A 19,127-nucleotide genomic window follows, 5' to 3' on the forward strand; every position below is an offset into this window, starting at 1 on the left:
ACCCCACACTGCCAAAGGCTTTGCTGGAACGTGATCAAGGGCTAGTGGAACTCGTTTAAACTTAGACAAGGACAAGCATGAAGCTGATAGCCATTTTGGCTTATCTGTATATGTCTGTGTAAGTGGAGACTGTGATCCTGTCTGTCTCCAGGTGTGGTTATTAGTCATTGAAACAATTTGTATATGAAACTACAGAATTTGGGAAACTATAGCAAAACTTTCTGGGGAGTTAAAATCTGGGTAGTTCTAGGGAAACTGGTAGTTCAAATAATGGAATTGGATGAAAAATGCCTATACGTTACCTCTGTTTTGTGAATGAAATGAAAAAGGAGGCAAGAGAAACTGAATTAAATATTCTGACCTGCTCATCTGTTGTCCAAATGAGATCTTTGCACAGTTGCTGAGTAATGTGCTGGAATAAGCACATATACTTTGGCACTGATCAATATGGTACTGAGTTCCTCTGACTCAGTGGCTGGTGTGTTACAGAAACTACACACAGAGTTATACCGATGTGTTGCAGGTCTCTTGAAACAGGGAACTTTCATGCTGTGTGAAGGTGTCAAATGGGAGAAGAATTATTGTGTATTTGACTTTTTCTTCATGATTTTGAGCTACAAAGTGCTTTTCAGTGAGAGTAAGCATTTGCTAACCAAGGAATCTTCCTGCTCTTCTAGGTTGCCTTTTTTCTTTACAATGGAGTGGTATTAGACAGATTTGTGCTGCAAGTCACACATCCCTTATACCTGAAGAACGCATTACTTTACCATCCTCAGCTCCGTGCTCAGGCTTGGAGGTACCTAACCTACATATTCATGCATGCAGGGTGAGTACTTACAAACTGCAGAGATTCTCCACAGTTCAGGTTCCCCAGAGAGAGGGAGGAAGAAGAAGCGAGAGAATCAGCTCAGAAATTAATTTAAAAAAATCAATTATAAATTGCTTATAAAAATCTGAAGCTGTTGTAGAGTGTTGGGCAATGAGGGGCAAACCCTTGCAATTCTCTGAAGGCAACATAAGGAACTTAATAGATGCTGTTGTTCTCCCCAGCAGTGCTGGGACCACACCTTTCTCTTACTGTGCACTTGCCTGTGTGTGCTTCCTAAAACTCACCAGGTGGAAGCCCAGTGACCCTCTAAAGGAGCTGTGCATGTGGTAGAACAGGTCTGCAAAGATGCTGGACTGGTATTTAAAAACTGCATAGTATGTTCTTGCTAAACTTCCTAGTTGAGGTTGGAAAAGTCAATTAATTCCATGTGCCTATGGTATGTCATCACTTAGTATGTTGTCCCTTCTGTAGGGACTGAGATAAGGCCTAGAAGCTCGAGTCAAGATTGAACTCCCATTTTGTACGCACTGTGCAAACACCAGTGTTCCTGAAGAGTTGACAATCTCGACTGACCAGATGGACAGAGAAAGGTCCATCTAACACAAAATGCAAAATGAAGGTGCACAGTAAAACGAATCCTCCTTCATCCTATGGGAGGTGTGTAGCAGACTTGGGAAGAGAATACAAAGTGTGGAGATTCTGACTCTCTGCTTCTCGGCTGTGCTAGTCTTCCTAAGACTCAGAGAGACTCAATTATGTACTGTTTGTGATGCCATGGTGATGAGTGAGTGTCACAGTAAAGTTCATCCCTGTACAGAACACTCTACCCCCTCTGAGTAGTTTCTCAGATCATTATCTTCACACATTCCTGGCAGATAATTGCAATTTTCTTTAATTCTGTCATTGAAAAATCACAGCAACAAGCTTTTTAGCAGTAGTTTATAGTTTGAAACTGGATAAAGACCCTTTGTTCTTAAATAGAAAGCCTATATTCCCATCACTCGATGTTCTCCTATGAAAGGCCAGAAAGATCAAGCCGATCTTTTTCTTTTTCCATGTCTCTGATAGAAGACTTGCTGATGTCTCCTCTCTTGCATGGAATAACTGCCTTTGTGTGTCTTTGCCCTTGAGCACAAGATATGCCCCAGATCTCTGGATAAAATTCATAGAACAGAACAGATTCCACCCAAGGGAAGAGTAGGAAAAAAATTATGGATGAAACTTCTGAACGTGGCAACATCTGTACTTTGTGTGCTAAATCCCTCCAAAAAGTCCATTGCACGCAGGTTTCAATCTGCAAGTGGAGACTATTGGGCTTAGATGTGAGGCTGGTTATGTAAAATGAGAATTGGAAATTTCCATCACTGAGGATGTGGGGAAAACTGGGCTTGTGAAAGGAAGAACCACCTGATTTTAACTAATGTTAGCTAATTTGTATCTGAGTTTTCTTCTGGTGGTGATGGTGTTCTGTGTCACTTACATAACCACGGATTGCTTTGGGATACATTTGAAGAGAAGCATTTTCTGGTGGTGATGGTGTTCTGTATCACTTACATAACCACAGATTGCTTTGGGATACATTTGAAGAGAAGCACCTGCACAAGGACAATTTTTGCAGCATTTAAATGTCTTCCTGTATCACCTGTGGCATGCTTTCCTAACCTCTGCAAGGTCACCCTTTCCTGTAGCAGGCAGTACTCTGGCATTCTTCACATTTACTGGCCAAAAAAATATCTCAGGTTTATTTCATGTCTGTGGCTGGCTCAGAGTTTAAGAGTGGGGAAGGTGGTGTGCAGGAGACTCATTGGTTTTGTGTTGGATTCCAAGTTCTTTAGTTTTGTAGCCTTCAAAACAATGCCGAGTCCCGCTGGAACAATAAACCCCATGATTTATCTGCAGTATCTGGAGTTAGGCTGAATGTTCATTTATTGCTAACTTCTGTGTGTTAAGCTCCTTTCATATCAGGAAAACAGATAAATCTTGGAAAGGTAATAACATTTGTTAGTGGTAGGCCATCATTCTCCCTCGTTTTCAAATGAGAAACTAACACAATGCCATGGGGTCTATTGTTATCCTGCTTCCAGCTGAGACTTTAAAATGGTAATGTGGACTTTTCCTTAATTTAGTGCACTCAGTCTGGCTTTTTTTGAAGAGCAAGTGACAGCCGGAAGGTGTCCGAGAGGACAGCAGTTGCTAAGGCTTGGCTGGCTGTGCCTCTAGAAAGATTCCAAAAATGCACGGGCTGTGTGTTGGTCAACACAGGGAGGGAGCTTTGTCAAGGGCTGAAAAGGCAGGCAAAGTTGTAAATTCTGCCCTTCTGCTTTCATGGAAAGCAGACGTTGATTATGTGGGGCCCACGCATTTGTAACACTGCCATAACTAATGACTTGCATTGATGCACAGTCCCATTTGTTTGGTCCCGGGGAAGGAGAAAGTCTTTAATAAATCAATGAAATTGTCATTTCAAGAATGACGCATTCAGCACTGGCAAAGGCTAATTATATTTTATGGGTGCTTATTGACTGTGGAGCCTTCAAAGCTCTTAGCATGATGGGGAGAAGTGAATGGGATTGCTCCTGGAAAGTCTTTTAAGAACAGCTGTGAATCAGAGCAGTCACTTTAGAGTCTAGGATAAACTTTGCCGAGCTCTTACAAAAGCTTCCTTTGAAAAATAAGACCCAGTGCTTTGTGTGCAAATGTCAGGTGCTTCCTCGTGACGTTGACTCTGTGCCAGCCAAAGCTTCTTCCCTTCTCTCTGTAAAAAGGGCATTTGGATGCTTTGGCTCTTTTCTGTGATCTTAGTTTTACCTTTGCTGGTTGTTCCTAATTTAGTTCCTAAGTTCTGTGAACATGCAGGATCAGAACGGGTGCCAGAATGTACCCATGCCCAGTGGCTTCAAAAGTCTTGAGCAAGGTAATAAAAACACTCAGTTACATGCAGCAGTTTCCCCTGATGACAAATTGCAGTGCTGAGTGTCTTATGTAGGAGAGAAACTTATCCTTGGAGAGAAATTCAGTGGGAAACAAACCTATTAAGATATCCAGAAAGGACTGTTTCCTGCAGTATCATTTCTCGCAGTTTTTTCCGGTCCAGCTTTAAATTCTCATTTATGAGACTGTTCTGTCATTACTGCATCTCACCATCATTGTTTTTCTCTGATGTATATGGGAAATTGCTATGGTAACATGAAGAAAGACCAAAACATTGAAAATGCATGTAACTTAAACCAAAGATTGCTAGTAGCTGTCTGGCGAGCAATCCTTTTATTGTATAAAATAGGATGCAGATTTTCTGTGCAATAGCTATTTTGTGCCCTTTCCCCAAAAAGGTACTAGCCTTCTGTGTCAAGGGTACTGCTGTGTCATTTAGGTACACCTTCTTTATAAGAAGGCTCAGTCACTCTTCATATAGAAAGTGTGATTCTCCTGGGTCTGGTGTGAGGAGGCCATTCAGCCAGGTGACATTCCTGTGAGCCCAGGGTAAATCTCAGACAGTAGCACAGTGTTGAGAGGGACCCTGTTCAGGGGCCTGGTGCTGTTATCACATCACTGGAAGATCCTGCATATGGCATAGGCATGGGTAAATATTTGTATAGAGCTTTGAAAAGTAGCAAGACAGTTTTGTTAAGTGCCATTGATTAGAACAGCAAAGAACTTGCTTTGAAACTATTGATTCAGCATAGGAGAAAACTGGTGCACTGGAGTCTTTACCAAATAGGCACATCTTAGCTGTCACAGTCTCTGCCTCTAGGCTGCAAGTGGTCCTCCACATCCTGGTGTGCACAGCAGAGTTTTCTACAAGACTAGTATCAGCCTGGCTTTTCCCGTTGTGTTCAGCATGAGTTTTGCTATTGACTGTAATGAAAACAAGAGTAGGTGAAGAGAGAGCTTCAGTGAACGCACCTTGAGTCTCACTGGGCAACTAATCAGAGATATAATGCCGTCTGCTTCCCATTCTGACCGTGCTCACATTGAAACAGGAACAACAGGAAAAGGTGAGGGTCCAATAGCACAAAGAGTAAAGCAGCGTGATGTGTCAGAAGGAGACAGCAACTGTCTGGGGACTGCGACAGGCACACCTTGCTCTTGACCTAATACCCACTCCCCATCACGGCAGTGTAATACCATGCAGGGAAAGGCTGTATCTTTAGGAGAGGAGAAGGGAGGAGCAGGTCAAGTTTGTGGCTTCTGTTCCAGGCTCTACTGCCATCTTGCTGCTTTTTTGGACAAGTCATTTAATGTCTTCGAACTACTTTATTTAAAAAAAAAAAAAAAAAAGAAACTTGCTCTTGACCTAATACCCACTCCCCATCACGGCAGTGTAATACCATGCAGGGAAAGGCTGTATCTTTAGGAGAGGAGAAGGGAGGAGCAGGTCAAGTTTGTGGCTTCTGTTCCAGGCTCTACTGCCATCTTGCTGCTTTTTTGGACAAGTCATTTAATGTCTTCGAACTACTTTATTTAAAAAAAAAAAAAAAAAGTAAGTCTCACTAAGAACTACATATGCTATGAGGTCTTTGGCTGAAAGGACCTGGGTGGATTTGAAAAAGATAATGAGTGGCAAGGAGGGAAGAAACATCTTGGTCTGATTTTTATTTTTTTTTCAGGAACCATTGTTTTTCCCAGTGTTACAATCTACTTTCATGAAGCAGGTGCTATTTGATTTCCTTTCCAAGATATCTCTGTGTCGAGGGTAAAAAATGGAGGCAAAGACTTAGAAAAGAGGACAACTGTTGTTTTTCCTTGCCGCAGGATAGAACACCTTGGACTCAATGTTGTCCTTCAGCTCTTGGTTGGGGTTCCCCTGGAAATGGTGCATGGAGCTGCGAGGATCAGTTTTGTGTACGTTGCTGGAGTTGTGGCAGGTAGGTGACACTTCTGGACGCCCCAGATAGAGAAGCATCTGCAAAATGTTTGTGCTGACTTTTGTGTAGGAGAAATGTTTTGTGATGTTTGGGTGTAGGACAAGAGCAGTCACTGATCTTCTGTGCATTGAAATTCTTTTGGAGGCTAGAAATGGGAACTATGCTACATGTGTTTCTAACTAGCCATAGGCTCTGTGTTTACAGACCTGCTAAAAAAGCTCCAACAACCTGTTACTTTAAAAGGGCCATGCTTTAGATGGTCTTCCTGTGGAGGTCATGCTGTTCCTTTCCTCTTGCGTCCCACAAAGGCCTAGAAGAGAGGAGGCATCACAGGCATCCCTGCATGAGGAGACCTTTTTCTCTTTTTGCCCCCCCAGGTCCTGTGCTGTCTCCTTTCTACAGCCTGAGTAAGCAAGAAGTATTTGGTTGTAGGTTGTGAGCAGTGCACAGGAATCTGGAAATTCATTTAATCATGAAGCCATGGGGTTTGATTGATTTTTTTAGTTTGTGCTGTATTCCTTTTATTTATGTTTGGCATTTCCAGCAGTTTGGAGGTGATGGAAGTTAGCTGACAATAGATCAACATCTAATTAAAGCAGGAGGAGAGTGTAAGAACACACAGTGGAACTCAGATAATGATTGACTGCCTTAGTTCAAGATTTATGGTGATTTTTTTTTCCAGCTACATCATTTTATTTTTTTCCATAATGAGCAGATAAAACCTTTATAAAATGGTCTGCATTGTGTACTAATAAATTTTACATTCCAGTAGAAGGACTGTGGAAAGAATAATTGGCCTAGGACACAAGACTAGGTGTGGTACAAACCCCATGCTATTTAATGCAGGGAAAGGAGTTAGCACACAAGGTCTGCCATCCCTTGCCTGTTATTTTAATAAGCCCTAAAGTGGTCGCTAATCTGGAACTTTCCAGACATAAGCTTTTCTACATAGATCCATGTACCAAACCATGATGCTTCATTTGTATATGTGTAAACACGCATCACACGTCTGTGCCAGAGAATTGAAGCAAGTGGGCATTGAATCTGCTGTGGTGAGCACTGCGAGTCACCGGCTGCCCCTCAGACTCCCGTGGCCATGGACTTGCTGACAGGGTCCTTGGGGCCAGAGGCAGATTTAACTTGGGCATTGGGCTGGGCTGAATGCCCAGAGCTCTAGAGGCTTGTAGCCAGTGCTTGAGGGAGGCTCACTAGCCCACCTAGCATTAGGTACTCATTTCTACTGCACAAATGATCCCATTTATTTTCTCAGAGAAGCTGCCATATCCTCACAGACTTGCCTTTCATGCCTTATGACCTATAAATTCTGTAAGAAAGTGCCAAATGGAAAGGGAAAACTTCCTTTCTTAGTGTAGGGTGAAACTACAAATGTGACTGGACAGTCCCACACAGAAGAACATCCCGTGATACCCTTACCTGTTTGAGTTATTAAACATGTTTTATTGTTTGACATGTGCCAGGAGAAAGAGGAAGAGGCAAAGTTATGCTGAGGATCTGGCAATATGAAGGTAACACAGCTCCTAAACAATCAGGAATAAACAGTAAAATGTAGACATGGGCCACAATGGCCACTCTCTACTTTTTTTTTTTTTCTTTTTTTTCTCATTTGCCTGGCTTTACTAAGAAGACGTGTTGAGGCTGAGATTGAGAGGCTGAAGGTATATGCTCAGTGCAGTGTCCAAGGACTTAACTGCAAGTTCTCATTACTCCTGTCTTAATTTCTCATTAGCTTTTTCCTTAATGGCAGTGTTTAAGAGCTGTGAAGTCTCAGGACCATACAGTGAAGGAGGGAGCTATCAGCAGAGTTGGCTGGTGGAACCTCAGCACTTTCTTGACCCAGAATCAGCCGAGTAATTAGCCAAGAAGTTTGTTAGATTCTGTACTACCAAGGACTCTCTCAAGATTTGCCATTGTGTCATTTTCCCATTCCCACTTATCAGAAAGATCTTCGTTATCGCTGCCTTGTGACACCAAGTCTGCCTTTGTCTCTCTGTCTCTTAAAGTTTATAATTAAAGGAGCTTTGAGCAGATGTAAGCTTCCAATTGGGATAAGGAGAAGCAGTATCTATGTTTGAATGTATTGTTATTAGTGGTACCTTTATATGATTGACCTGTCATTTTGATATCTTCTGTTTGCTGCCTTCATCCACGTTATTTTTAGCGAATTTTACTCTGAAGTGTTATACGTAACAGGCTGTGCTTTGATCGGAGGCCTGTGCTAAGTTACAAGTCCCCGGTTCCTTCTCACTGTGCAAATATTTGTCTTGCCAGCATGGGAGCTACTTCTATTTTATCTTCAGTTGAGAAGCAACACACAGATATTTTTCTGTCTCCTGCTTCCTTGTTGTTTTAATCAGGGTGTATGTGCCTTTTTGCAGCATAGATTTGAAGATCCGTTGCTGCCCGGCTTAGCTGCTTTTAAAGCAGGTGCAAAAGAATCAATCAGTCCCTGTCTTGGCATTACTACAGAACTGAGTGAGCTTCACAAGTCAGTCAATCCCCTCCCCCCCTTATCTGTATATTATTGACCTGCAGCAATTAGCACAAAACGGGCGGTAGCAGGGATTTAGGGGAGGAGAGAGTGTGTTTATTTGGCTGGCAATTGTCACAAACCCTTGTTCTTTCTCCCCCAGGGTCCCTGGCAGTGTCAGTAGCTGATATGACTGCGCCTGTGGTGGGCTCCTCTGGAGGTGTGTACGCTCTTGTCTCAGCTCACTTGGCCAATATAGTCATGGTAAGTACCAGAACAACTGTCTAACCTCTTCGGAAGTCAGCTGGGTCTGGTGGCCCAAAGGGATTGGAAGTAGGGCTTGACCCAGCTGTCATTCAGAGCTTGCCCCAGTTAGAGTCTTGTCTCAGTGGAATGGAAATGTTAAACTGCAGTTGGTGGCTTGGTACCCTGGTGGCTGGCAAGGAGGGAGCTTGCCAGGAGAAGCCAAAGATGCTGGTAATCCAAGATTTATCAGTGTACTCCAGGTGACCAGCTCACCTTGCAAGGGCTGACACGTGTTTGGAAAAGAAGAAGTTGCCTGGCTCTACAGAAGTTGCAGACTTGTTTCTGTCTCCACGTGCCATGAAATGTTATTGGATACCTAAGGAAATTTTGTGTTTGGATTTGTGTGCAGGATATCCCTTATCTCCATTTGTAAAACCCAGACTGAAGCTGAACCCTGGGTGTACTAGTGATGCATCTTTTTGCTGTTTCACCTAATGACTTTACAACAGTCAGTAAACACCAGCAGCATCATTTGTCTAAGACCTGGAAAGAGGAGCTCATCCCAGGTCCTCAGCTAGGTGGTGGCAAAGCCCAACCTATCTGCCTCTGTGACCCCTAAGCTGACCGCTGGGCAAAAATGGCTTTGCTGAGAGAGCTGGTTTTGCTGTGATTAGGATTTGTGTGTGGTGGTACAGAGCTGCATGTCTGTCCTGCACCAGCAATCTCAGAGCAGAATAACCATAAAAAATTATGTAATGCATCCTCCCCTGGGGTCTGAGTGGGAAGAAAATGTGAGTTGGCTGCAGTAGAAACAGAAGGTTTGTTATATGGGTGCTGGAAAACATGTGCGTGTGTGGTGGCACTTGTGTCAAGGCTAAAAGAAAGCCTTGTGTTTAATGCTCGTAAGCAGTGAACTCAGCAGGTTCGGGCTGGAAGCCACAGCGGCGCTGCTCCAGGCAGCCTTTGTAGCAGCTGGGAGCAGGAAAGTGAGTGGCTTTTCTGAGCAGAATAGGTCTTCTTTGCTGTCTTCCAGCTTTTTTGGAGCATGAATGAACTGGGGGCTGTTGTCCAAATTAGGACAGTTGAGTGGCTGGCAGAGAGGCAGGGAGTGGAGGAGAGGGGCTGCCCCTGTACCACAGGGTTTCTACTGGGGAAATGCCTCCTTATATATAGTTATTTTCCGTATGATTTGTGTTCCCTGCCACTGGGCCAACAGAAGCAGGAGGGAGTTTCCCCTGTCTCACAGGGTGGTAATGGAGACACAGGGTTTCTTCACACAGAGATTCAGAGGAGGAGATTGGAGGAAATTTTTGTTTGCTTTAGAGGAAGAGGCTCTGCCAGAGGCATGTGGAGAGTCTTCACCGGATACTTTCCCAGACTTCTTAAGACATTGCTAAGTAGTTTGTCATTTCACTACTCGTTGGCATCCTCCAAATCTATTTAGCAATTGCTACCTTAGCATCTATGTTTCTCCATTATCTGCTGCCTCTTTTCTCATCTAAAATTACTTGTACTCCCTTTCCCATTCTGGTGAAGAGGTTTTTTTTTTTGCTTTTCCTTCCCCCTCTTGTCTCTCTGCTCACTTAGTGTCTAGGTGTCACACTGGCCATTTGCTGATTCTCACACAGGTGCTTTGAGCATGCTGGGAAGAGGAGGGACTGTTGCAGGGAGCATCTCTTGAATCGTCTGTTCCCTTGTGCCTCCTGGTAACCAAAGAAAATGAAAACATTCCTGCTTGTAAAAATAAATATTCTTGGAATTAAATAAATAAAATAACCAACAGGGGGAAACAATAAAGCATGTCGCCCTAAGGAAAAGAGCGAGGAGAGGAATTCAAAACAGCTGCATGGAAATGAAAACTCAAGGAAGCAGCACAGTATTAATCAGCATGAGTTCAGTGCCTTCAGACTGTGTTAGGTGTCTCTGTGGAGGGAGAAAATGAGTTACTTATTTTGTAGAGATTGCATTTTTGCAGTCACAGAAGTGATTTACAGACAGATCTCAAATTAAACTTGAATATATGTAATATGTATTGCAGAATATGTCTTCAGCAGGCTGAAAAGTCACTGGGTGCCATTAAAGTTAGGCTGAAGAGTTTACAAGCATTTTTTTTATTCCTTCAGTGTGATGGACAGGGACTTTGGCACAAGAAGCCTGGCTAGCTTGGTATCTCATACTGGTATCTCAACAGGCAAAATCTCATTTAGTGACTGAACAATAATAATAGTGTTGTCATACATCTGAGTTCCCCAGAACATTAACTCTTTTTCTGCTTGGAAATTTTGTGCAAAAAAAAAAAAAGAGGAGGAATTTAAACATTTCTCCCAGGATTTCTGACTGAAAGAAAGAATAAGAATTTTCAGGTTCTTATTCCGCTCTACTGATGAATGACCAAGCCTGAAGACAGAGGAGAACAAATCCAGGCTATCTTATGGCACTGTTTCCTTGGTATCCTTTTATTGAGGTCTTTATTACTTTGTGTGCTCTGAGAGGCAGAATTTCAGGGAGCAGGAGGTACAGGCAGTAGCACTGGAAAAGCACAGTAGGACTCAGACTGAGAAATTGTCTGACAGGGGACAGTGTTGGGCCTCCAAGCGCATCATGATCAGCTGTATCATGATGTTAATGATGCTGATGTTAACCAGAATGATGCTTGTGTTGAATGGTAGGTACTATTTAAAATAATTTTATTTGATGTGGCCTAATACAATAGGGTTTTGCAGGGCAGGTAAATTAAAATATACCCAGAAGTCAGCATTTAAGGTGAAGCATCATACTAACGTGTTAAAAATTTGAAGAATAGAGAATGGGAAGGCCAGCCAAGGACCATGCCGTACCAGCTGGATCTCAGGCAAGGAGAGTCAGTGGCACTGCCAGGCAAAGAAGTTATGGACTGTCCATAACTTGGATGTGTCAGCAATATATCCTTAATGATTATGCCCTCTGGGATTGACAGAACAGTGTTTGGCAGATGGCAAAGCCAATGGATTTGTTTCAAAAGGGTTTGTTTCAAGGGATGGTCGTAACTGGTGCTCTTCCAGTGTAGATCTGAATGTAAAATCCCTCCAAGTTTGCGTGTGGCATCACTTTGTTTTCCTTGTCTCTTTTCCAGAACTGGTCAGGAATGAAGTGCCAATTCAAATTGCTGCGCATGGCAGTTGCCTTGATCTGTAGTAAGTACCTTGCAATACCTGGCACACACACAATCCTCTTCTGTTTGTCCTTGTCATAAGCGTTCATGCTGATTCAGAGAGTTTTGACTTTGCAGCAGTTTTGGTAGGAACTTGCAGCTGGACCTTCTGGCAGCAGAAACCACATCACTCTCAAATGCAGATTTTTGGATTTCAACACAAGCATTTGTAAATGAGGATTTGTTGTTAGCCAGCATCTGTCGCTTGTGGCATTTGTGAAGATCTGGGACTTAAATGTCTCATCTTTGAATTCGCAACCAAGCAATGCTGTCGTAATGGTAATAGTTAGGTTTCCTAGAGCACTTCCTATCTTGGATGACAACAGCATTATTGCACACGTTAATGAATTATCTTCCAGCCATATCCCTAGGGTGGCACAATAAGGGAAACTAGGCCATGTATTCATCACGGACAATTGTCTTCAAAGTCTAACTCATTTTTCTTTATGGTTCTTATACATGTTTTGAAACGGGAATATTCCCTGACCTGTCTACATTCCCACAAACCCAGACCACTTACCAGCCACTGAAGAGCTACCCATCGATCATGTAACCACGGCCTCCCAGCTTCCCTATGCTCACCATGCAAGGCAGTTTCTCCCTCTCTTTTCTTCAGGGATGCAGCACTGCCTGCAAGAGGGACTTGAGAAGGGACAGACCTACACAATTAATTTATTTTTCTTTCTTTGTTCTAGTGAGCTTTGAGTTTGGAAGAGCCGTGTGGCTGCGATTCCACCCTTCTGCTTACCCACCGTGCCCACACCCCAGCTTCATGGCTCACCTGGGAGGAGTAATGGTTGGAATCACTCTTGGTGTCATCATCCTGAGGAACTATGAGCAGAGACTCCAAGACCAGACTTTATGGTGGATTTTCCTTTCTATTTATGTCATTTTTGTCTTGTTTGCCATCTTCTGGAACATTTTTGCCTACAGCCTGTTGGATCTAAAGCTACCTCCCCCTCCCTGAAAACATGGGACAGAAAACTTGAGAGCGGAAGTCATCTGCCAGCTATGTTAAATGAATGAAGATGGAGGATCTATTTTTATATTTAACTTAGGGGAGGATGGTTCTTTGAATGCAAGTGTGTGCTGGAGGAGATGCTTAAAGATCTCACGAAGGAATGGGCTGCTCAGTTTGTTCACAACTCCAGCAGGTACTGTAATACTGGCTGGCCTGGACCCTGCAGTTTCTCCACTGCCAGGGCTCCTGTTGGGCAGCTTGTACCTGGGCACTTATCACTTGGTTTGTTGTTAGCACACATCAATATTTCGTATGAGATATTTGTATTTTCCAGGTCAGTGCTGGAATGATGGCCAGTTGTTGAATGAATCTCTTCAATGTTGCTGAATGCTAAAAGGGAAAAAGAGTAGACATTTACTAATTAGAGACTCACATGGTACTCACAAGGCAGCTTGGGTTTGGTTTCTACGGACACATCTGACTGTTCAACCATACCAGTGCCACTGTCTAATTACTTGAATGGTTCCTATGATATTTTACCCTACGGTGGCACCTGTCTTGCACACCTTTCAAAGGAATCAGCAGAACTTGATCACCCAAAGTGATGGAGACTGGTCTTCAACTACAGGTCAAATGAAATTGCACTATAAACCTTGGGAACTCTTAGAGTGTTGTGGACACCCAGCCAGAGGTGACTTTTACTGTGCATGTTTCACTTGATTTTAATTATTTTTTCCCTCCAGCCAGCTGTGGCTAGAGGGTGTGACTGGAGTTTCTTTTTTTGAGGGATGGAAGAAAGGAGGGCAAATGTTCAATTGTGTTTTTATCATCTGACAATCAGGTGCTGTTTTCTTCTCACTATTTCTGGCCACATTGATCTATGATCTAACATATGGCCTGCAGCGAGCTCCTAGCAAGGTTCTCCACTCTTCCAGCAGGCTCTTACTAGAAAAGTGGGACCAGGATCATTTATAGCAGCGCAGAGTGGGAACTATCTAATCTTTACAGCCATACAGTCCATTTGGGGCCAAATCTGTCCACTGAAGTCAGTGGAGTTAAATCAGGTTGTATGTAGCACTTGTTTCCCACTGAAGTGGAAAGAGTGTTACAGCGATCATTGTGAAACTGATAAAACTGGCTTTAAAGTGACTGCTATGTTTTGAGGATGCCCCTTCCTGAGGCAATGGATATTCAGGGGCTCCAAGCAACAGTTAGTTGCAATGATGCCTTTTTCTTTAACATTGGTCAACCATACAGCTGCCTACATGGACCTGGGGACCAGACAGGAACAATTGTAGCACAAGCAGTGCTTATAGATACACTTCTATGTAAGGTGCTTATGTTATTTTGCTTCTCACTTTAGAGAGCTGCCAAACTATAGTCCAGGAGTGAGGATGCCCTCCTTTTCTCTCCCCTTTACCCACCTAGTATGATGACCTGGATAAAGCAGCCATAGGGGTCTCTCTTAGACAAGCTCCATTCTTCCTTTTTTCTGTTTGCATACTGGTGCCCAGGCACCAGGCACCAGAGCCTTCCACAGCACATCTCATGGGCATTGTTGCAGTTGTCTGTAGCAAAATGTCTCTCTGGGCTTTCTTCTCTCAGCGGTGTAGTCAGTGCTGCCAGATGACACCACAAACTGGTAGGAGTCTGTCTTTCTGGAGTGGACATTCACAAGTGCTTATCAGCTGCTCCCTTCTTTGCCTCTTATGGGAAAAATCTCTCTGGAAGGGTGAAGTTCTGCTCCCACAGTATGCACCAGTAAAGCTCCTGTTGCCTCAGAGAAGGGGAGAAAGGAGAAAATAAGTGTTTCTACTGCCTGGAATAAGCCTTACCTGCAAAAGAAACATTTTTTTGGCCACCGTTGTGCACAGGAATGGAATTTCTGAGGGCAATTGCGCCTTTGTTGTTGTGCATGACAAGTACATTGCTCCTATACTTGTCAGAGCAAGGAATAAGAGGATGGGATAAAGGTCAGAGCTCTGTTCATTTTGGAGAAGGGGATTGGTTCCCTATGCCATTTTATCTCTGCTGTTTGGGTCCAGATCAAAGGAGTCATGAGGGTTTACATTCATTGTTTCAGGTGCTGGCCCAGTGAGTTCTGTAGCAGTGGAGATTGTCTCCTAGGGGAGCAGCAGAAGGAGAACATTGACAGAAGCGTGGTTAACATGTAAGGAGGACATTCCTTTCCTCATCTGTTGCTAAGCCTTTCTGATTACAGATGCCTTTAAACCAGAGGTGAGCAGAAATGAGAGTTCCCCTGGAAGTTTTAGGAAAAGTTTGAAAATTTTGATAGAAAATTTCAATCACAACGAAACCCAGATTATTTTGCCTATAATTTACCAGAGTACAGGATGTACTGATTGACTTTTGGTTTTGGTTTCTCAACTGAAAGCTACTTAATGGACATCAGTTTCTCCCCAGGAAAGGTTTCTGTGCCTGCCACTGATGTGCTCTGGGGTGAAGCAGCAAGCTAAAAGTTTGAGGGCCACCACTTTCTTTATCAACTTGACCCTCGCCAACGCATCTTTGCCTCTGCTCAGGAGTAGGAGGGAGCTGGACAGATTAATCCAGGCACCATTCTTTGATCCTTTATCCACAGGTGAACATAGTTCACACTAACTGGTTGAAAACAGCTCTGAGGTTGAGGTTATGACTTGTTCTTTTTCTTTCTGAGTTCCATTCTGTGTCCCCGTACCCTGTCTGAGCAAGTCTACAAGCAACCCTGGAGATCAGAAAGGCCACACTTAAACCAGTATTTGATTTATTATGAGTGAAGAAATTAAACCCTCTCATATTCCTGCTCATCAGAGCTGAAATCGCTCCCCATACACAGAGTAGGTTGTACACAGAGCCTGTTGTCTGAGAAGAATCTATCAGCTCATGGAGTCGGGAGCAGTGCAAAGTGCTCCAAGCTTTTATAATTTATTTTTTTTATCACTAAAATCATACTGTGAAAACTTATGTTTTTACAGAGTATCAGGAAACCCAGCTACTTTGTTTTGTAATGCACCCACGAATGCCACAGTGCTGCAGCACCAGAGAGCTAATAGCAAACAGGCTTTTCTTTTACCTCCAGATGTCCTTGAAGCTGCTGGCTTATGTGGGAGATGAAATATTCTCCATCCTGCTCATTTGTGGTTCCAGCTTGTCACAGTCAGCAGTGTGTTCCTGAAGGAGCCTTCACTGAGGGACTGGTTTTGGTGATTGTTTTGATATTGTTTCAGCTGCTGCCAGGATTTTACATCAGTCAGATAAAATGTGACTCTACTGAACCTTACAGCCGTGCAGTGCTAGGGCAAAAGGCAAGGACTGTTACCAATGTACAGATTTGAACCATGCACATTAGAGGAAGTTATTTTTTGCTTGCGTCCTTGAGAGAGGACACAACACCTGCAAAAAAAAAGAAGCTGCTTCTGTGCTGGACTTCCCATTTAGTAAGTATATTGCAGCAGTGGTCCAGTGAGGATGGGTGCAGGGAGCAGTAGAGCTGGGAGAGCCTGGGGTGCTGGCTGTAGAGCTCCTTCAGGGACATCTGCTGGCAGCACGGTGACAGCACCAACAAGGGCTGGCTCTGAGCCTCATGCTGATCCCTCAGCCAAGAGAAGTGGCTCAGACAGCCCTGTGGAGGAAGGAGGAGGAGAAGCAGGTAGATCAAAGTCCACGGGGCTTGAAAAAATGCACCTTTTATTCCTAGATGCTTGGAGGCAGGTAGGGATTAATTTTGCACACATGGGTACTGATACAGGAATGAGGAGGGGGAAGGTTGTGATGGAATGATGGGAGAGAACAATCTGTGAGTGAGGTGTAGAAGAGTTGTAAAATGCTGATGAATTTACTTTTGCTGAGTTCTTAAGACATCTCATGTCACTTTTTCCCTATCAGTCAATGAGGAATCTTGGTACTTATGTGGCATATTGTGATTCTTCAGTACTTGTTCTTCAGTACCAGCAGAAGGAAGTATTTTATCAATGGGGAAGGGACAAATTATTGTTGTCTGATGTTGCTGGAGTAGAAATAAAGTTTAGGGATTCTGTGCCCCAAGACCTTGTTCCTTCTGATGGATTGTACTGCCCGTATGATCAGTAATCTAATTGATCTAAGATTAGATCCATTTGAACTGGGGTACGAAGGATGGAATCTGACACACTTGGAGCTGCTAAAATAACAGCTATCTGCTGACCTCACAAGACAGCTGCTGTTTTGTGCCAATATTTAGTCTCACAGGCTCGTGGGTAGGACTGTCACACATACTTCAGTGAGTAAAGAGCTCAAAGTCTATCCATTTACATAGATTCAAGCTCAGCTCAATTGCTTTGGAAACCCCATTTACTGGCTTTACCAAGAGGGGAGCTGGAGAATATGGGTGCAGTTCAACACCAGCAGCCTCTGGAGGCAAACTGGGATCTCAAGAATGAAGGCCAGGACCTCTGGGGTTTGAGCCTCTCTGAATGTTGCTGCTGTTCTGTTTCTTTTGTAGTAGCAGTTTTCTACAGCAGTCTGTGATATGACTCAAAAACTCCTGCAATCACTGGTGCTGAGAGCTGGTTATAAAGGAAAACAGTGCATTTTGCAGCCCTATAAAGAAAGAATCACGTGTTAGGACAGAAACCAAGCTTGTTTAAAGGTAAATGTATTTTTAATGTCATCATTAATAATTGGTTTTTAATTGGAAAAAGCTTTCTAATGAGGTATTTCTGAAATGCCAGTAGTAGTACAGAAAACTTACATTTCGGAGTACTTTCCAACACAGAGCACAAAACATTCCCTAGGCCTAATTTAAGTAGCAAAAATACCTTAATTTCCAGTAAGCTTAATAGGTAGGTTCGTCACTGGTTGTCTCCTGACACCCCCACAGTGTCTGTTTAGTTTGCAAATAAAGCTAGATTTGTGTAGCTTTTCTTTTGCTTACACTACTGATGCTAACACCACATCCAAGTGTTAAACACAAAGCACTAAACAACGTGATTTTCTGCCTTAAAATACTGAACAAATCATACTTTCCCGCTAAGGGCTAGTGAAACAAAATGATATTTGCAAGGTAAGATGCTATGGTATGTTTCCAAATATTTTTGTATTGTGTACATTCTGTATATTTTTGTTGTAATAATATTATTTGAGCGCAGAAACCATTAAATTTGTTTTGTTGGTGGGTTTTTTTGTTTTCTGGTTTTTGGTGAGTTTTTTTTTTTAGTAAATTTAACTGTTCTACATCACAACATGCCAAAAAAACAACCAAAAAAACCCATTTCAAAGACAGCTTTGTAAGTTTATCAACAGTTAAAGCAGTATTTAGCAAAAGAGAGTTGGTTTTGAGCTCTGTAATGTAGTCTTTTAATAATGACATTGATAACTCATTTTTATGTCTGTCTAAAAGATAAAGGCGAAAGTGAACTGCTGCTTTATTTCCCCATGAGGTATAACAAGGACATAGAACCGGCTTGGACTGCTGTTGGAATTCAGGTCTTGTCCCACCATTTGACAAGAGACCCTTTAGTGCAGTCGTGACCTCAGAACACCAGGTACTTTAGACTATTTAAAACTTTTTATTGGAGTGGAGGGTTGTTCTCTTTTAACGTCCCAGAGAGGTGGTGGAGTCTGTCTCTAGAGACATTCAAAACCCACCTGGACGTGTTCCTGTGCATCCTGCTCTTGGTGGACCTGCTTCGGCAGGGGGTTGGAGGAGACGATCTCCAGAGGTCCCTTCCAACCCCGTATCATTCTGTGATTCTGTGATCAGTCTCTACTGAATGTCTGAAAATCTCAGAGCCACCACTTTCTCATCTCTCGAATCAACAGCGGCAATGACATATCCAGGAAATTCTGCAGGAAACGTCCAACTGATTTAGTTATTTTGAGATAACTAAAGTAAAAATTCTTCCACCAGTGTGGAATGGGGTGGCTTATTTTGGGAAATATTTTGTGTTTTTGTTGGGAAGCATTGGGTTAAAGTGTAACTTAAAGAAATGAAGATGTAACTAGCAGCAGTTGCTGTCAGATTCGTTACTCCTAAGGGGAGGCAGATTACTGTACCCTGCGTGGGACTTGGCTCTTGCTGCTAGTTTTCTGCACTTAACTGAGCTTTCTGACACACTTCAACCTCTTTATTTATTAGTGGAGGACTTTCAGCAAGAAGGCAAGGTATGGTTTGCCAGTTAATACAAGAAGTGTTACTGTCTGCTGGCACCATACGTTTTCCTTGCTGGCTAAAATAATTTTAGAAAGGTAAAGTGAAGGACAGAAATATTGCCAATTCCAGCGTATCTGTCACAGGGAAGGAGCCAAAAGCTGGCAGCCTTGATCACTCAGACTCATAAAACTCATTATCATTTTATTCCCATGGCTCCGATCCTATTCTGTATAGTAAGCATTGCTCTTAAGTGTTGGAAGGAGAAATATTAATTGGTTTATATGCTACTTCTCTTGGGGGTAAAGAGGGGGGGGAAGCTCAAAAAACCAAACCACACCCTGATCTTTTAAACTGCAAGAGGTCTCCAGCAGTTAAATCTAAACTTGCATTCTTAACACAGGCCTGGGGGGGGGGGGGG

General features: G+C 43.0%; 1 protein-coding gene across 3 annotated transcripts in view; it reads left to right on the top strand.

Annotated features, from left to right (window-relative positions):
• Positions 1–17,726, top strand: part of RHBDL3 (rhomboid, veinlet-like 3 (Drosophila)) — a 66,862-nt gene extending 49,136 nt beyond the window's left edge. For 2 of the 3 annotated variants that reach the window (XM_014954135.1, XM_014954119.1), the window contains 5 exons: positions 678–826; positions 5,582–5,694; positions 8,346–8,446; positions 11,541–11,601; positions 12,314–17,726. In XM_014954135.1, the coding sequence (XP_014809621.1) occupies positions 678–826; positions 5,582–5,694; positions 8,346–8,446; positions 11,541–11,601; positions 12,314–12,585 (696 nt within the window). In that variant the 3' untranslated portion in view covers positions 12,586–17,726. The remainder of the gene's footprint in view (positions 1–677; positions 827–5,581; positions 5,695–8,345; positions 8,447–11,540; positions 11,602–12,313) is intronic. The other variant, XM_014954127.1, reaches the window with a different exon arrangement.
• Positions 17,727–19,127: the final 1,401 nt, after the last annotated feature.

This window comes from Calidris pugnax, unplaced genomic scaffold, assembly GCF_001431845.1.
Source record: "Calidris pugnax isolate Ruff unplaced genomic scaffold, ASM143184v1 scaffold9, whole genome shotgun sequence".
NCBI lineage: Eukaryota > Metazoa > Chordata > Aves > Charadriiformes > Scolopacidae > Calidris > Calidris pugnax.